Source organism: Leuresthes tenuis, unplaced genomic scaffold (assembly GCF_036924035.1).
Source record: "Leuresthes tenuis unplaced genomic scaffold, fLeuTen1.0.hap1 SCAF_12, whole genome shotgun sequence".
NCBI classification, from domain to species: Eukaryota; Metazoa; Chordata; class Actinopteri; order Atheriniformes; family Atherinopsidae; genus Leuresthes; species Leuresthes tenuis.
In genome coordinates, this window is record NW_027325366.1 from 32,653,514 (window position 1) to 32,673,078 (window position 19,565).

Consider the following 19,565-nt stretch of genomic DNA (forward strand, 5'->3'; position numbering starts at 1 on the left):
TTTGTCAATAAATCAAAAGGATATTCTGTTCGGTTGTTTTCGCTTTAATCACACGGCTGAATAAAACTGAGTGTTGTTTAACACGATATTTACACGTTTCCCATTAAAAAAAAATGAAAGTAAAGAGGCTGCTGCTACCAAAAAGAAAGTCTGCTCTGATTGGTCGGCTCCAGTGGCCTGAACAAAGACTGTAACATACCATAAAGAACAATAGTTGATTTTATCTGACTAACTTCAACCAAATACAGCTTTATGTTATCAAATATTTATTGTACTACAGTAAAATTGATGTTTTTAATCGTCTTCCTGAGAGCTGAGGCCTGAAAAGCTTCCTTTGGGCTGACTTTTCTCATTCTTCAGACCGTTTATTTACACAAAAAGCAAAACAGAAACCTTAAAAGGCTTTTTATGACCTCTTTAAGTAGGTGATAAAAGCTATTTTTGAAATAGTTTCAAAGAATGTGAACGATAAGTCCTTTAAATCTGCCGTAATGCCACATTTTCCAAATGTAATGTTGACTTTTGAGTAGTTCTGTTTCCTGATTCCATGCAGTAATGTGACCTGATGGTTTGGCTCATGGGTTTGCACCCAGGACAGTGATGTAGGGCTCAGTTTGGGCATATTTACACAGATTTTAAATGTTCAGCCAACAGATTTCACCCCAGACTGCACGTTTTTAGGTTTTAGATGCAGGTTTGCACAGAAAGAGCAAATCTTTTTCACAAAATCCACGAGTTGTTCAGAGCAAATGTTTCATGTAAAAAGCGCCTGGATGGATGACACCATTCTGGATTTTTAAAGTCACAACAAATAGATATTTTCCTTATTTACACGTGTCTCTTTCAGCTTATATTCTTATATTTATTCTGTTTTCTTCAGCTGATCAGAGTAATTCTGTGCCATTTGGGTCTCTGGTGTATTTATTAGATAATATTTAGCTGTTAATTCTAAATGGCCTCTTTTCAGGTAGATAGAATAAGCTGTTGAAACATTGTTTTAAAATGAACAGGAATGACAATCACTTATTGTTTTCTTTCATTAGAAAATATAAATGTAAAGTGACTTAATAAACCACCAGATTTGAAAGGTTCACGGACCAAATCCCCTTTTCCGTTTACATTCACAGACATTTTTCTTTATTTTCTTCCTTTGGCTGTTCTGAATTTGGAGTTATTATTGTAATTATGTGTGGGGGGTGTAAAATTAAGCTTGAACTGTTTAAACTGTCATGTTGTCGCTGATTTCAGCCACAAACCGACAGCTGTGACCGTTCTGGCTCCGGTTTAGATCTGACCGTTAGCCGGCCGTTAGCTCCGTGTTCAACCGGGCCAAGAACGGGTTAAAGTCACCCAGCAGGCGGTGAAAACAGGGAACTCTGTGTTTTCTCTGCCCAAACTTGGAACAAATGTCAAATAAAGCACAACAATGAAATTTAATAAGAGTTCTGTCGAGCTCAACCGCGACGTTTGCTTTTTACGACATTCCCTGAAGGACATTTACAAAGAACGATAAACGACTCTATTTATATTTTTTATTTCTGAAAATGATCGTTAAAGCGCTGTTTTAAGTTAATCGAACCACATCCCTCCTTGGAAGCGATTTTTATCAACAGCGATGGTTGCTGTTCGCATCGAGCTTCAGATGTTGAAAATGTCATTTTTGAGTTGTTGGTGTTGCTTTTTTCCGAGGTGCCCCAAACGCAGCACGATCCCCGGCAGGGAATGGGCGGGGCTTCCAGCGGAGACGTAAAGCGGACAAACCGAGCGGCGACACTAAATCCTCAAAGTTAAATGTGTGCATCTGTGTGATGAGGTGGTTGGTCGGTTCTTGATTTTTTTTTATCCACTTTCGGCTAATTTCTTCATATTTCGGAGCGGATCATGGTGCCGTGAACTCATCAGAGAGGTTCAGGGACCGCTGTCAGTTATGTGTGAAGAAGTCGGGGACGTGGAGGTCTGCAGAGGAGTTTAAACACAAAGTTGAGTTGTAGACGCGGGTCATCGGGACGGTGCGGATCGCTGGTTGTCCCGCTGTCCCACAGACACATCCCTGCACGCGGAGCCGTCACAATGAGCCGCGGAGACGCGCGTGAAGCGGTGGAACACGGCTGCGGTTTGCACAGATAAAAGAGGTCTCATGGGAGAGTAACACGTCTGAGTGCGTGTGTGAAAGTGTGTGAGCTGAGAGCAGAGCGACAGATCTGGAATTTCACTGAGCGGTGGGAAGCACCATGTGGAGCCCGGGGAGAGCGGCTCTGTGCTGGGTGCTGCTGGGGACGCTGCTGCAGCCCGCCGGAGGTAGGAACACCCGGGGGGAGAGAGGAGGAGAATAATGCCACATGGAGGCGATTTATGCGGGTAGAAAAAGCTCCAACAGTCCCGATCCAGCCCTCATTTCTTTATATATTTCTATGAAAACAGGAAACAGCTGCAGGGATTCACTGAAACATGTTAAACATGAACATAAACCCAGAATCTGAGGCAGAAACAGAGTTTTTTCTCAGTTCTCAGCAGCTTTAAAGTGAATATCTGGTCTGAGCTCCTTTATTCTCCAACACAGCCTGAACCCTCTGAGACAAGCTTTCTGTCATTTCTTTAAGGAGTCTTCAGGAATAGTTCTCCAGGCTTCTTGAAGGACATCCCAAAGCTCTTCTTTGGATGTGGGCTGCCTTTTGTTCAGTTCTCTGTCAGATGATCCCACACTGCTTCAATAATGTTGAGGTCCGGGCTCTGGGGAGGATTCATCCCTCCATAAGACCTGTTGCCACTGATTTTCAGTCCACTTCTTGTGTCATTTGGCACAGCTCAGCCTTTTCTCCCTGTTTCCCTTCCTTAAGAACGGCTTCTTGACAGCCACCCTTCCATGGAGCCCATTTCTGATGAGGCTTGGGCCAACAGTAGATGGATCAGCTGAAGGTCCAGATGCATCTCTCAGGTCCTGTCAGGTCACAGCTGGATTTTTTCCTCTTTCTTAAGGACATCACTTTCAGATCCTGTTCATCTGCTGGAGATAGTTTTTTAGGCCTGACTCTTCTTCTTTTGTCCTCCACTTGTCCAGTTTCCTCAAATGTTTTAAGGACCCACTGCACACCATGCTGAGATATGCCAAGTTTTCAGCTAATAGCTCTTTGGGAATCACCTTGTTGCTGCAGAAATCCTATTTTCTGTCTGTCAAACTGTGTTTTCTTTGCTGTTTTTCATAGATGCAGCTAAAGAAATGGGAACAAATGATGTGTCTTTGTGACAGGCTGCTGGTAACAAAGTGCCTAAAGATCCAGTTTAAAACGGCTTCTTTGCTAAGTTGTCTGTTCTGTGTCGACACAACACTGGTTCATCCCTTGAGTTAGGAGCCTTTTTTCTGCCTGAATGGGTCAAAGGTCAGAGTTAAGTGGCTGAACAAAGAAAAAACACTGAAAATGCTCAGGAACAAGGACTGAAAATGAGTGAAAAAGCAGAAAATGGCCAAAAAAAACTGTGAAAGAGCCTCAGAAAGCTGCAGAACTGTTGATCAGGACACTTTAAAGGATTAAAGAAACTCGGCTGGATCGGGGGGGTTTGTCGGCACCTTTCATACAAACCTTCCTTTTCTTTACTCTCTAAAATGTATCTTAATTCATTGAACTTCCAGTATAACGTGAGGCATTGTAACAGAACTCATCTCATGTTCGTGCACGTTTAAACCTTCAGTCTCTGTGCTCCATCTTCTCCTCTCAGGTCTCAACATGTGCATGAGTGGCAGCGCTACTTCCTGTGAGGAATGCCTGCTCATCCACCCCAGCTGCGCCTGGTGCGCACAGGAGGTGCGTCTCCGCCGCCGTGCACACCTTCACCGCTCCGTCTTACCGAGAAACGAGCAATTAGTGCAACGTTTAAAGGCTGGAATCACTTAAAATGTGACGTCTGTGTGTCAAACTTTAGATTTCTGATGTCCAAAGTAACGTTGTTGTTGTAGAAAATGAATATTCTTATTAATATTCTGGATATTTACCTCCTATATCAGATAATTACAGTAACCAATGACTCTAGATATCCTTCATGTGTTAAAAACTGTGTTTTTATGTCTTTAAAATGTCTTATTTAGCTGAGAAACATCACTCTTTCTGTCCGGAGTGCTGTTGTAGACGTCTGAGAGTGGAACTGACACCATTTTGTGCCACGAAGGCAGAAATATAAATATCTGTGTTTCTATTCTAACCAACAACAACATCGCTTCTAAATATGGAAAGTCAGAGGACACTTTTTCATCTTTAATCTGTCAAAAGATTTCCACAAATCTGGATTATAACAGGTTTGAATATGAAAACGAGTCCGTTTGGGAGGTTCTTTGTTGCTGCTTTTGGGTCTTTTAGTGGAACCCAGATTAGATTATTATTATTTTTATTAGATTATCATCTTTGGAAGGGTGTTTAGAGCCCAGATTAGAGCGATTCGATCCTCAAGAACCCAAAACGGAGGTTGGATTTTTCCCAGGGGCGGAGCTGAAGAGCCGGCCGGGGGGGCCACAACCCCCACAAAGCCTGATTTATACCGGCGGTGGTCTGACATGCGCCCAATCAAAACTATACCCGTATGGCGTGATGACGCCGTTATCGACCACAGCGATTGGTCGGCTTGGCGAGCGGCTTTTTTACCTCCGATATTCGGTTTTTAAAAAAGACTTTGAAGAATTTATCGACAGTGGAGCAGAAGGACGAGAGAACAGTTCATCCTCACAGGTTTGTTGCTGTTGGAAACAGGAAAACTGATTCACTCTTTTTTTTACTGCCACCTAGAGGTGTGGCGGTGGAACTGCGGCTCAAACTTAAGCCTCTCAGCCTCTGGGATCAGTAGAACTCTGGAGAGGAAGTGAAATGCAGTAAACATGCAGTCAGGCTGTTGATCCCAGTCACTGACGGAGCTCAGATGGCCTCAGTGAAGCTGGAGAGTTCACTGGATGCTTTCCCTTCCTCCCTTTCTTCCACAGCCAGCAGGCCGAGTGTTTCCAACAGCAAAGTTCTCATTAATCTTTTCAAAAAGGCAGTTTTTGCTTATCAAGCACAGCTTTGTTTGCCATTTTTCACCGAGCTGTTTGTCCAGTTTCTCTGGTTGAATACCGTAAATCGACTTAATCTGAGTTAAACTGGCACTCCAGCAGAGGACTTCTTCGTTGGTGTCTCAGACTCCTTGGTTTAAATCACATGTCAAAGTCCGGCCCTCGAGGGCCGCTGTCCTGCAGGTTTTAGATGTTTCCCTGCTTCAACGCACCTGAATCAGATCAATGCCTCATTAGCTGGTTTGTGCAGAACTTAACAATCTTTCGAAGAGATCCATTTAATCTGAATCAGGTGTGTTGGAGCATCTAAAACCTGCAGGACAGCGGCCCTGGAGGACCGGAGTTTGACATCCCTGCTTTAAATCGTCTGGTTCATCTGTTGTACTCATCTTGAACTGTAATTTCTAAGCATTTTGAGTGGATTCAGATGTTAGAAAGTTTAACTTTGGGCCTTTGTCGACCCGCAGGACTTCGGGAGGAGCCGGACTCTGAATTCACGCTGTGATTTCAGTCCAAACCTCCAGAGGAGGGGCTGCGAGGCGCGTTTCATCGAGTATCCCACCAGCAGCATGTCGGTGCTGCAGAACATGCCGCTGAGCTCCAAAGGATCCGGGCAGCCCCAGAACAACGTGGTCCAGATCATGCCTCAGAAGGTCTCCCTCAGCCTGCGGCCCGGTAAGAACCGCCGCCTTTCGGGTTTAAGAGCAAATCATCCCTCTGAGAGTGAACCAGCTGACTTTCCAATGCAGGAGACCAGACGTGGTTCAGCCTGCAGGTGCGGCAGGTGGAGGACTACCCGGTGGACCTCTACTACCTGATGGACCTCTCGCTTTCCATGAAGGACGACCTGAACACCATCAGGAACCTGGGCACCATGCTGGCGCAGGAGATGGGGAAGCTCACCAGCAACTTCCGGCTGGGCTTCGGCTCCTTCGTGGACAAGAACATGTCTCCCTTCTCCTACACGGCGCCCAAGTATCAGGAGAATCCCTGCAACGGGTAGGAAGCGGCTTTCAGGTCGCATAGATCAGCCATTCCCAACCTTGGGCTCCCGGCCCCAGCTGGGGTCGCGAGATGATTTCTGGGGGTCGCCAAATCATTTTGGAAAAATGTAAAAGCACAAATTAATGTAGCTTCCGACTGGATGTTAGAAGGAGGACAAGCGGTTGGTCTCAAACAGGCATTTTATTACTCAAAAGCAGTTGCTGTTGGTCGTAACTAGGCAACACCAAAACAACAACAACAACAACCTGTCCACGAGTCTCATGTCTGCCGTTCACACATCAGAGCAAAGAAATGTTCTTTCTCCTCGGTCTGCTGTCAGCAGAAAGCGTTCAAAGACAGTCTGAAATCGCAGAACTTAAACTTAAACATTTTAAAAGTAAGCATCGTTGCATTCATATTAAATTACATCATTTCAAACAGAGTTGTTTTCTGCTTCATTGTTTGTCCAAAAGTCATTTAAAAAGTCAGTGTTTGTATGCGATTCTGATCGGGTCAGATTCTGGTCAGATTCTGGTCAGTGAAGCACTCTGTGGTGAAATGGTGGGGGGGATATATTTTAAAAAAAAAACAGGTTGTTTTAGCCACATCTGCAGCAACTTTGCTGGAAAAATGGAGCGATGGCTTAAAATAAAAAGTGTTCCAGACAGTCAGCAGCAGCAGGGGTCCCAAGATCAGCCCCCAGAGAACAGAAGGCTCTGACCGGGCCGACACCGGCGGCTCATAAAGGTTCGAGGCTCCGTAAATATCAGCCCGACTTTTTGGAATCTGGCTTTTCCTGCAGACAGCAATGCAAAAAGGTTGAGAACCACCGACATGGATGACGTTTCGTGGAGCTTCTTTTTGACATAAATCTGCAGTAGTTGGAGGGAAATTCCTGAAATAATCATTTAAAGCGAGGCTGCGTGCTCCTTTTCGTGCACGTTCATGAATCATGTATCAGGCTAAGAGCCCAAACTGCCAGAACAGAGCTGGAAATAGAGCTCTGGGAGCTGGAGCTGAGCTGAAAGGGGGCAGTTAGGGTGGAGGGAAGAGGAGCTGCGGCACGCAGTGTTTGGCCCGGAGGTGAGAGCGCCATCGCGCATCACTTCCCATCTGGGTCGTGTGTGCATGTGTGTGCACGTGTGTGTGCACGTGTGTGTGTGGATGACACCATTTTGACCCGGCCGACCCAGCTGCCTGCCACCTTCGCTTTTGCAGGATGAGAAAAGATGGCGTTCTGCCGGGTTCTTCTCCCTTTCTTGGACTTTTCCAGGTAAAAACTGAACCTGTCTCCCTGCGCAGGTACAAGCTGTTCCCCAAGTGTGTCCCCACCTTCGGTTTCCGCCACATCCTCTCGCTGACGGACAAAGTGGACCGCTTCAACGAGGAGGTGCAGAAGCAGATGGTTTCCCGCAACCGAGACGCACCGGAGGGCGGGTTTGACGCCATCCTGCAGGCTGCAGTTTGCAAGGTGAGGCCGCCGCTGACAGCGGTCTGAGTTAAAGCTGCCGCTGAGCTCCTGACACGCCTGTTTGCTCGTTAATGGAAAGGACGCGGGGCGGGGGGGGGCGGCAGGAAGTGAAGCCTGGTGCAGCTGGTTAAACATGAGGACGAGTCACTCGCAGGCCCGGTCACATCCCGCCCCCCTCCCCCACTTTAATTGCTTTCTAAAGGAAGAGAATGACTCCAGCCTTGTAATTTAGCTGAGCTGCAGTGTTTAAACGCTCGCCCTTAGGGGGGCGGGGCCTAATCTGACGGCTTCTGTTACACTCGCTGTGGGTCAGGTGGAGGTTTTTAACAGTATCATGTGTCAGTCTTCCAGAACACCACAAATACAGGAATTCTGTGTCACTTTTTCACCGTTTTGCACGAGTTTAAACTAAGTTTGTGTTTAAACACTCGGCCCTCGTTCCTTTATGACTTCATTTAACCTTTAAAGCAGTTCTCCACCTTTCTGAAGGTCTTTTTCTTTGGATCGTTCCTGCTTTTCCACTCATTCTCAGTCCAGTTTGCTCCTTTAGCTTCTGAACTGACGCTGAAAGTAGACGCAGAGAATTGGGATTTCTTTGTGTTTTGTTGACAGAATTGATCACTCTGTGGCTTCAGATCAATTTAATCCTCTGTAAAGACTCACTGTTCTGTGCACCAGCTCCGAGTGAACATTTTAAACCTAAGATTTTCCAGTTTTTTAGCTGGAAATCAACGGTTTTAGGCTGCAACAATCAGTCCTGGAGGGACTTACCCAACAAACGCAGAAGGATTGAGTTGCATTGTGTCTGAAAGGTGCTTTTAGTGGAAATGAGACAAAGGGATTTTCCTTCCACAGCTCTAACAGCGACGTGTCCTTGGACTGAAATCCTCCTCTGCGCTCTGAAGGCTGAGATGCACAGTTCAGCCTCTCTGTTGCACTTCAGAGGCCTCGGATCGGGGCGTCCGCAGCTCTGAGCGGGACACATAACGGACAAAAGAGCTACAAAAGGCCTCCCAGCTGATCGGCGTGTTTCTTTAGTATCTTGCATTGGTCAGCGCTCTCTGTGCCCTGCCTGTTGTTTCCTGTTGATAAAGGCCTCTGCAGAAACCTCTGGTTGTTGTTCCACTCTTTGTGTGGCTTTGGATCAGCGGTCGTCAGTAAAAACGTGTCCATAATGACACTTTAGTGCAAATGATTCGATGTTTCTGTGATCTGTAACCCCTTCATATACTCACAGCAGGTTCCAGTAAAGTTTCCACATCAGAATTGGATTAAATCAAACTTCAGGGTTCATATAAGACACAAACAGCGCCTCCTGATGGACTCTGACCCGGCTGCTGTGCTGTTTAACAGGAGGAAATTGGGTGGAGGAAAGAGGCCTCCCACCTGCTGGTGTTCGCCACCGATGACGTGCCGCACCTCGCGCTGGACGGCCGGCTCGGGGGTCTCGTCCAGCCCCACGACGGCCGGTGTCACCTGAACGACCAGAACGAGTACAGCGCCTCCACAAAGATGGTAAGAAGGCCGGTTCTGTGGGTTTTCTCTGAGGATTCTTACAAACTACAACTCAGAGATTTGTTTGAGTGAAATGTTCATAAAGTTTCTGCTCTGGGAGTAAATGGCAGAAACAAATCGACCGCGGCTGTGCAGAAAAGGCCGAGCATCCGACCCGACGAGCAGCTTTAGAGCAGCTACAAACCTCTTCTTAATGTTTTAAATATATTCTGATTAAACAGCTGCATCAGACCCTGGTTTAATCTGGTATCAGAGGGAAGGTGTGGCTGTTTTAAAGCATCTCCATCTCCAGATGAAATGCTCTCTGAACATTTTCTTTCACTGTTTCGCAGATGATGCACAGGTTTATTTGCCCTTAAACTGCCGCTTGTTTGTGTGGATGAGCTGAAACTTCCTGAAGCTAAATGAGAACCAGCTTACAGACTGTAATATTCAGTGTTTTCAGGTCCAGTTTCTCAGAGCTGTAGCTAAAGGGAAGCCCTGAGAGGGTGAGCCGTGCCTTCTCAACCTCTCGTATGTGGCTTCAGATCCAACAACCATTTGTATTTGGTTCAGAAAGCTGCCGGCAGAGAGAAACGTCACCTTCCTCCATCGGCTCCCAGTCCCCCAGTTGTAAATATCTTCATTGAAAGTTACTTTTAAATAAGACGCATAAATAAAGGGGACTTTAATGCAAAAGTTTGACTGTTAAGAGACTTAAAAACCTGGAATAAAAACAAAAAATAATCAACCAGTTTAACAAACTGAAGCTCACATTGAGGCCTAAGCTGGTGATTAAACCATAATCCTTAACGGCTGCATCTTGTTCCAGATGAGCTACAACAAAGGCACGAGTTAAGTTACTTAAAGTCTTAACTGAAAGCTTTTTCACACATTGAGTAATTTAGGTCCAGTTCTTTGATGTAGTTTAGGTTTACTTTTTAATATTATCTGCAAAGCAATATAAAAGGAAACCTTGTTTTTACTGAAATCAGACGCACTGAGAACAGAACGGGGCCCAGAATGGAGCCCTGAGGGACTCCAAACTCCTCTCCATCAGGTCGGACCTCAAACTACAGAAACCTCAGAACCTCAGAGTTAGACGAAGCTCGTCAGAAACCCTTTAAAAGAGGTGTTTTGGTACCGTGGCGATGTTTAATACGGGCTGAACCTTCTGAAACAGGGAACCACACTGAGAACAACTGAGAAAAGCGAGTTTAGAATCTGATTTGATGATCCAGAGGATGGAGGAAGCAGAGTTTTATTGGAGTTTTCTGAAGAACAAAGCAGCTCCCGCAGGAGCAGAACTGCTGTGTACATTATAAACATGCGATGCAGGTTCAACCTGCTGCTTCAGCGCTTCTGGTAACTTTGAACCTGGAGTTCACATCGAAACGCTTCTTTACTCCATTATTCAACAAAGCTTTTTGTTTGCAAAGTGGGTGCTGGAGTCCTGCAGTGTGCTTCTCTGACATTCACTCTTCCACCTGGCTTTTATCCGTCCAGGATTACTGGACTGAGGTACTTTTGATGCCTCATTCCAAAGACAGATCGAGGAGGAGCCCTTTGATAATGGCTTGTTGGGAGGGGCCGAGGCACCTTTCAGCACCTGGAGGCTGCCAGTAAAACCTCAGAGCTCTGCAGCTGCATCACAGCCGACGCTCAGAGGCTCGGAGGGATGATAACGGCTGGTTTGATAGGCTGAGGATGCATTAAAGATGAGTGAAGTGTGAAACAGGGAAAGCCTCCGTTATCCGGCTCTGTTTGGGTCTGACGGACGGCTGTTTCCTCCTGTTTGTGGAGCGCTCTGTTCGGTTTAATCTTTTATGTTCTTCCTGCTCGGTCTGAAATATAAATCTGAGGCCGCCAGAGTAAATAATTCCATCTGAAAGTGAAATCTGGAAGGCGGAGGGAGATAAGCGCTCGTTTTTTTTTTGTTAAACAACATCGAGATTTGCTCCGAGGTCACGAGTTCAGAGGAGCATCAAAGCGTCTTATCTGTCCTCTGAGCTGAAATCTGTTGCCCCTCACATCTCTGTCTGTGCAGGATTATCCGTCCCTGGCTCTGCTCGGGGAGAAACTGGCCGAAAACAACATCTTCCTCATCTTCGCTGTGACGAAGCGGCTCTACGTCATCTACAGGGTGCGTTTTCCTCTTACTAAATCCAACATTTTCACCTGCTTTTGTGACTCTAAACTCACTGATTTTTTTAATCTTTTGTCCTCACAAAGAATTTCACTGCACTCATACCTGGAACCACAGTCGAGATCCTGGACCAGGACTCCAAGAACGTCATCCAGCTGATCATCACAGCCTACAATGTGAGTGAAGGAAGTCTGATTTCCTGTTTGTGAGGGAAATATTTGACTAATGTGGAGGAATCTGATAAGAGGAGGAGATTGTTTAAAGTTGGCCGCTTATGGCTGTGGCTCTTAAAAATGTTTCTCTTTGAAATGTCATTAAAGACGGTTAAACAGAGGATTTTAAGTTAAATTTATTTGATAATATACGTCGGTTTTTGCTTTTCAGGCTGAAACGTGTAAAAATCTGGGATAAGCTGGCAAATGAGTTAAAAATTGTGTTATTTCAAATGTGATTTTAACCCTGATCTGGCCCTAAAGCAGCCTCCATGACAGTCTGAGCAGCAAAGATGTTCAGAGGAGCTCCAGTTTGTGTTTAAAACAATGTTCCTCAGAGAAAGACTGGAAGGGATCTGCATATTTCTGCCTCTACAGAGCAGAATATCATTAAAGCATTCAGGGAACCTGGAGGAGTTTCAGTGTAAAAGACGAGGGAGCAAGCCTAAGCTGGACCCCGTGACCTCTGACCCCTCAGACGCTGCATCAAGAACCGTCATTCATCAGCAGCTGATAGAAGCACATGGACAAGGGATTACTGTGGAAACCTTTGTCAAGCACCACAATACAGAGTTCCATTCACAAGCTTTACTGTGCAGGAAAGAAGCCTGATGTTAACCTCGTCCACTTCTCTGGGCTCGGAGGCGTCTGGGATGGACCGTCACACGGTGGAAACGTGTGCTGTGGTCAGACCCATCAGTATTCCACATCTTTGTTGGAAGAAATGGAGCAAAGAGCAAAAGCAGCATCCAGCCTGCTGTCAGCAGCCAGTCCCTGCAGCCAGGCTCTGTGATGGTATGGGGTTGGATCAGGGGGCAAAGCTCACTGAGATTTTACAGCAACATATGCTGCCTTCAAGGCCACATCTTTTCCTGGGACGTCCCAGCATTGTTCAAGCAGACCATGGAAAACCACATTCTGCCACATTCCAAAGGCCTGGCTGAGGAAGAAGAGGTACGGGTGCTGGACTGGCTGCCTGCAGTCCTGACCTGTCCCCAGCAGAGAAACAACCACCCCCCCGCACTGCTGCACACCTTAAGACCTGTTTAAGGAAGAATGGGACAAAATAACAGCTGGAACTCTGCATCACCTGGTTTCCTCAGAGTCAGAACGGCTTTAAGTGTTGGCAGAAGGAAACAAAGTGGGAAAAGGTTCACTGACTTTATGGGATGCTGCAGGTCTGAGGTGTAGAAATGATGTTTGTTCACAGATTAAATGAAGCTGATGAGATAAAACTTTTTGTTGGCTTCACACTGTCTGTAAAGTTAATATAAGATGGACTAAGTTTATTTTTTAAATGTTAAAACCTTTTTAAAATGCGGGCCGGGCTCTGATCCGATTACCTTTTTATTATTAAACAACTGGCTTCACGAAGCAGGAAGTGTGCCGCCGGGCTTTCCCTGAATGTTTTCCTGTGTGGGCGTTCAGATTCCTCCTCGGCTCTCCTTTTGTGTCGGTCGTGGGTCGACGTGCTCAGAGTGTGGGAGTGACCTTTGACCCGCTGCTGCATTTTACTCATGGTGCGACTGCAGCCGCCGGCTGTGGCGGCGTTCAGGGTTAGACTCGGTGACTCAGAGGCTCGTCCATGTGCATCACAATGAGTTCAGTTTCAGCAGCGACACGTGCAGCCATGCCCCCCAGCTCCTGCTGCAGGCCATGGTCATCTCCCACCTTCACTACTGCAACGCTCTCCTAACTGGTCTCCTAACTGGTCTCCTAACTGGTCTCCTGACTGCTCTCCTGACTGGTTTCCTAACTGGTTTCCTAACTGGTTTCCTAACTGGTTTCCTAACTGGTTTCCTGACTGGTTTCCTGACTGGTTTCCTGACTGGTCTCCTAACTGGTTTCCTAACTGGTTTCCTAACTGGTTTCCTAACTGGTCTCCTAACTGGTCTCCTAACTGGTCTCCTAACTGGTCTCCTAACTGGTCTCCTAACTGGTCTCCTAACAGGTTTCCTGACTGGTTTCCTGACTGGTTTCCTGACTGGTTTCCTGACTGGTTTCCTGACTGGTCTCCTAGTCTTTAGTTAACTTGCTAGCTTAAACCTATTGTGTAGCGCGCTAACATATTTCTGTGTCATTTAATTTCTGGAGGAGCTCAAGTTGATCACGATTGACTGGAGGATTTAGTTGTTTTTTACATCTTTTGTCAGAATAAATGGAGAAAGATATCCTGGTCTGGGCCTCTTCATGTTCATAAAAACACAACGCAGACAACGCTAGAAGCTAACCGGCTATACTTCTTAACCGCTTCACCCACATGGACGCTCTCCTAACTGGTCTCCTAACTGGTCTCCTAACTGGTCTCCTAACTGGTTTCCTAACTGGTTTCCTAACTGGTTTCCTAACTGGTTTCCTGACTGGTCTCCTGACTGGTCTCCTGACTGGTCTCCTGACTGGTCTCCTGACTGGTTTCCTGACTGGTTTCCTGACTGGTCTCCTGACTGGTCTCCTAACTGGTCTCCTAACTGGTCTCCTGACTGGTCTCCTGACTGGTCTCCTGACTGGTCTCCTGACTGGTTTCCTGACTGGTCTCCTGACTGGTTTCCTAACTGGCTTCCTAACTGGCTTCCTAACTGGTTTCCTAACTGCTCTCCTAACTGGTTTCCTAACTGGTCTCCTAACTGGTCTCCAGCCTGTGAAACCTCTGCAGATGGTCCAGAACGCGGCGGTGCGTCTGGTCCTGGATCAGCCTAAAAGAACACGTCCCCCCTCTGTTCATTGAGCTCCTCTGGCTGCCCTTAGCATCAGATCCAAGTCCCTGATGTTAGCTACAAAGAGCTGAATGGAACGGCTCCATCTACTTGAATGCTCCTGCAAAGGCTTCTGTCCCAACTGGGTCCCTCCATTGGTCCCAGGATTGTCGTCTAGCAGCTCCTACACCACGCCTAAGACAATCCAAACTCTGTTCATGTGTCGTCCCACGATGGTGGAATGACCTACCGAGCGCTACCAGAACAGGGGCGTCCCTGTCTATCTTCAAGAAGCTCCTGAAAACCCAGCTCTTCAGAGAGCATCTCCTATCCCAGCACTTACCTTGTACTTCCCTACCCCCTCTATCTCTGCTCTTTATCTTTCTGCTCTTCCTTCTATGCCTGCACCCTATCTCTACTCTGTCCCCTCTGACAGAGTCGGACTCCTGGGTTCCTTCTATGGAGCTTATTGTTAGCTTTTTATAAAGCTGTTATATCTTCATTTGGATAAAAGCAGCTGCTAAATACAGAAACATTGGTGGTTGTGTTCAGATTAACCGTGCTTCACTCTTATAAACCCTGTTTCCCAGCCACAGACGCCCTGATTTTCTTTTCTTCACTAACTTGCTCGTTTTCTCCTCAGAACATCCGCTCTAAAGTGGAGCTGACGGTGTGGGACCACCCAGAGGACATCAGCGTGTCCTTCACCGCCACCTGCCAGGACGGAAAGCCGCTGCCGGGCTACCAGAAATGTGCCGACCTGAAGATCGGAGACACTGTGAGTTTCCTTCCACGCTTCAGCCTGCATCACTTTAGACTTTTCAGGGGTTTGACCTGAGAGAAACATTCAGTTTGAGCTTTTTATGGAGGTGAACACGGACATTAGGCAGGCTTTCTGCAGCTGGACATTAATGTTGGTGTTTTTTAAGAGAAAAAAGTGTTTGGAAAGTTTCTCAATCAGTCTGCAGAGGTGTGGATATCAAGTTTCTCCTCCAAACAATCGCCCAGTTGTTCTGCTTCTCCTCGTTTCTTCTTTCTGAATGAAAGTTGATCCAGATCCAGGGAAAAGGTTTGGACCCCGTGGTTCCGGATATCTGGGCTCCGCTCGGTCTCACCTGAAATCACCACCTAATTCAGTCCTTTGCTGCCGTAGTTTCTGGAGGGAAAAGTGAAACTTTTAAAGCAGCAGCAAAGGCACCGATCAAATCACCTGTCGGATGAGTCTGAGCTGCAGTTTCAAACGTAACTCCCTCCCATCGTCAGGTTTGAGCGTGTCAGGTCTGTGGTTCAAAGCCTTTCAGACACCCCGAGCTGCTGCTGCACCTGTTCTGGTTTCAGGCTGAACGGGGCTCCTGAGCACGTCAGAAGAGCCCCGGGCGGGTGGCTGGAGGTTGGGCGGCTGGCGTCGGGGGGGCAGCGGCAGCCTGTGGCGACAGAAACTCTCGGTTTGATGTTTCAGGGTCCAGAAAACAAGCTTTGCTGCTCGGTGCCTGATGCCAGGTTCTGATTTAGCTGTTTTTACTGAACAGTTCAGTTCATGAACGCTGAATCCTGAAGAATGAAGAAGGCAGACCCCCCCCCCCCTGCTGGTATTTCCTTGTTCTTATCTTAGTGTTTAAGACGTCTCTCGGCTGTCTCCTCCCTCCTCTCTTCTCTCTGTGTTACGAACACTTCAGAAGGTGAAGCTTCAGATAAAACGGGTTTAAGTGGCTCCTTCCCACGAGTCGATGCGGAGATGTTTAAAGTTGGTGAAATGATTCTTCATTTCCTGACTTCCTGCTTTGTTTTGGACAGCAGTGGAGGGACAGCAGCCTGTTGGTCTGCCTTCAGGTGTGTGTTCAGCACAAAGCTTAGCTTAGCTCATCACTATCTTCCCTGCAGTGATGGATAACCTTTGTTCTCCTGCGTCTGTAATGTTTAGGTTCGTGCACCACACCCAGCTTCTGTTTGGGTGTCTCCACACGGCTTCTTTTGACTGCTGAAATGTGCTGAAACTGCTAAAGTTCAGCTTGTCCTTCTACTCTTTCTTTGACCAGCTGACACGTCTCCTTTATATGATGTGGAGGGCACTTTGAACCCTGCCTGGTGACGCTCTCTGAGACCTCCACCACCTTCAGTTTGGTCCTGAGAAGCCGGACTCTTTGTTGTCTTTGACTTTTCTGTTTAAATCTCTTGTTGCTGATCTTAAGAGCTTGAATAACGGTAACGGGGCTCTTTGCCTTTATTCAGGCTCTCAGGATCAGCTTAATCTGGATCATGGCTCCAAGCTCATATGCTGCATATCTTAGGCCACACAGACCCAATCTGTCTTCTCTCCTGAATGATAGTAGCGTCACTTTATCAGCCTGTGACCTTTGAACCCTCGTGTAGTGACTTCCAGCCTGTTGACATCAGAGCTCAGCAGCAGGAGGAGGAGGGTTCATGTTACTGTGAGCAAAGAGAGATCTGACACCTGCAAAGTGCCACCGTAGCTAAGACTAAGTGAGTTTTAATGTGGGAAAGTCGCCTCACTTTGACCTCTGACCTGATTGTGTTTTGCCTGATAATTCTTATCTTTTGGTCGGATCCAATCGGTGTAACACTCCTCTGCTACTATAGGCTGTTTCCTCACGGGGGATAAATCTGTGGGGAAAGTTTCATCATCATTATACATTATATGTACCCTCTGAGGGGGGGCTGGGCTGGGAGTCGGGCTGCAACGGGTCAAAAAACTCACGGATCGGATCATTTTTCAGATCAGCAAAAAAAAAAAGTTTGGTCTTTTTGTTTATCAACACTTTTAAATTATTAAATTAAATGATATAAAATCATCTTAAGGCATATTATCTTCTTTTTAACATAGTTAATGAAAACCAGCTTAATTTTTCCTCCCTTTAACCTCGCTGGCCTCGTGTCTGCAGCTATAAACACACCAACAGCGTCTGTGAGGCTTTAACCGGTCGGATTGTGCAACAAGGCGCTGTTTAACTGCCGCTGGGATCTGTGGCTGTCGAGCAGCCTTCGTTTTCTCTCCTCTCAGTGAAACCTGCTGCTTCAGATTCATGTCTGATGCCTTTCCTGTCATTTGTCTTGTGCCGACACACCGTCACGGTTTAACCGCTTCAAGTCCCTGATGTTAGCTACAAAGAGCTTAATGGAACGGCTCCATCTACTTGAATGCTCTTGCAAAGGCTTCTGTCCCAACTGGGTCCCTCCATTGGTCCCAGGATTGTCGTCTAGCAGCTCCTACACCACGCCTAAGACAATCCAAACTCTGTTCATGTGTCGTCCCACGATGGTGGAATGACCTACCGAGCGCTACCAGAACAGGGGCGTCCCTGTCTATCTTCAAGAAGCTCCTGAAAACCCAGCTCTTCAGAGAGCATCTCCTATCCCAGCACTTACCTTGTACTTCCCTCCCCCCTCTATCTCTGCACTTTATCTTTCTGCTCTTCCTTCTATGCCTGCACCCTATCTCTACTCTGTCCCCTCTGACAGAGTCGGACTCCTGGGTTCCTTCTATGTAGCTTATTGTTAGCTTTTTATATAGCTGTTATATCCTCATTTGGATAAAAACAGCTGCTAAATACAGAAACATATAACCTCTTTTCCCCGCACAGCGGACTTGAATGACGCGGTGCGTTCAAGCTCCTCCGTTCCTCCGCCCGCCATGACCACGCTGCGAGTGGACTGAACATTTTTTTCATAAATCAATCCTCAGATCACGTACCGACCCGGAGATATTGATCCGAGCGGATCAATGAGGATCCGTTGCACCACTATTATCCAGTAGAAACATTCAACTGGAGGCTTGCTTCAGTAATTAGACCCATCCCTCTGCTACCTGTTGCCACTCCCCCACATTAACAGCCTCCTTCCAGCGCTGCTTTCTGAAGGCATGAAGGGTTCCTTTGAGTTCTGCTGGTTTTGGCTCGTTATTCGCTGTTCTAGATGCTGTCAGCAGGAAGTGAGGCCAAAGGGAGCAGATGTTTCCATGTTACTGACCTCGCTTATCTGCGATAAGAAACGTAAAGCACAGCAATGACCGCTCCATCTGTCTCCACCTTCGGGGTTATCTTCATGCTTTACTCTAGTTTTTAAGGCTGGACACGGGATATTTGTCATTCTTTTTCTAGCCTCCCATTTAGAAACATTCAATTCTCTTGCTGATAATCAATTGATCAGTGCATTGATTTGCAGCACGTACCCTTTTAATTCCTGTGGAAGCGGTAAAGTTGAACCTTTTGAATAAGTTCTTACATCTGAGGTTGTTTCACCTTTTTTTTTAACATGTAATAGATCTTCAATCATTAGCTGAACTTGTTTAAACTGCTTTTTTGATGCATTAACTTCATCTTTTTGCTAAATCTGAAGTTTTCTGTCCCTCCTGAATGTAAAAGAGTCCCATTTTAAGAAGAAGCTCTCAGATCTGGTCTTTGTAATGACGGGAGCTGGACCGGTTCATCAGACTATGACCCAAAGGCTCGATTGCTGCTTGCAGTGCTGTAATTCAATTAATCACAAGTGAGGCAGCTCCCGGTGAAATGTCTGGTTCATATTCAAGATTCCTCACCAAAATTACTCCCCACAGTCTTTTTTTGTCCAGTCTTGATAAGAAACTGTCATTTCTTTGGTATTTCGTGGTTACAGATAAATTATTCTGCAGCTTTCAAGGAAGACATGACCGTAGATTTCACAGATTCAGATGCATCTCTGGGCCTATATCAAAAGTCGAGCCTCTGTTTGTACTTTTAAATGTCGGGGGGGAAGACCCCTGGAGGACCATTTGTTCTCAGCTCAGTCCAACAAACAATGCAAAGCGATTCAGAGCAGAGGAAGAGCCTTTGTCACATGTCTCCCAGAAACCCCCTCTGCTCCAGCGCGGGAAGCTTAACGACTTAACGAGGCTCACAATTAAATTTACTGTAAATGTGAGTCGCGAGGAGGCTGGTCCACCCAATCATGTGGCTCTTTAGGGCAGCTAGCGGGGGTGGGGGGGTGGTAGTAGTGGACGGGGGGGAAAACTCATTGAGAAAACGCCTCCTTGTGTTGCTGTGTGATCTAATCCAGGGAGAGTCTGAGTTTGTTCTGAGGCTTGATGACGGAGGAGGGGCTCTGCAACAGGAAGTGGATGATTGACTTAAACGCTTCACGCTCCCTGTTGCAGTAAAACAAAGCGGCGTTGCCATGGATACATTTCTCCAGATGATGGAATTCTTATGACTGCCCAAAATTCAATTAGCTGAGATAAAGCCAGTGAAGGAGGTCAAACAAAACGGGACGTAACGAAATTCAAATGATTCCGATTTGTTTGGACAAAAAATCTTTTAATGAAAAAGAACCCGTGGTGTGTTTCCTTCACATGCACGAATCCCGTCAGTCTGCGGGCGCGACAATGAAAACCATGGCGAGCCTTTCTCCCCCTGCCAGAGTATTCCTTTCACGGCTGCAGTTTCACAGCCCCCCCCCCCCGCTGCTTTGTGCGAGCTCATTGAGATGCAGTGGCAGGCCTCACGGCTAACACTGAGCCTGTGATTGACACCTGGGCAGCGGA

At 46.6% G+C, this 19,565-nt stretch overlaps 1 protein-coding gene across 1 annotated transcript in view; it reads left to right on the forward strand.

The window, feature by feature from the left end:
- Positions 1–1,782: 1,782 nt before the first annotated feature.
- The window catches only part of itgb5 (integrin, beta 5), a 53,949-nt gene continuing 36,166 nt past the window's right edge, over positions 1,783–19,565 (forward strand). The window contains exons 1-9 of the mRNA XM_072397536.1: positions 1,783–2,298; positions 3,715–3,800; positions 5,500–5,707; positions 5,782–6,031; positions 7,319–7,487; positions 8,841–9,002; positions 11,029–11,124; positions 11,214–11,303; positions 14,676–14,810. Coding sequence (XP_072253637.1) covers positions 2,232–2,298; positions 3,715–3,800; positions 5,500–5,707; positions 5,782–6,031; positions 7,319–7,487; positions 8,841–9,002; positions 11,029–11,124; positions 11,214–11,303; positions 14,676–14,810 — 1,263 coding nt within the window. The 5' untranslated portion in view covers positions 1,783–2,231. The remainder of the gene's footprint in view (positions 2,299–3,714; positions 3,801–5,499; positions 5,708–5,781; positions 6,032–7,318; positions 7,488–8,840; positions 9,003–11,028; positions 11,125–11,213; positions 11,304–14,675; positions 14,811–19,565) is intronic.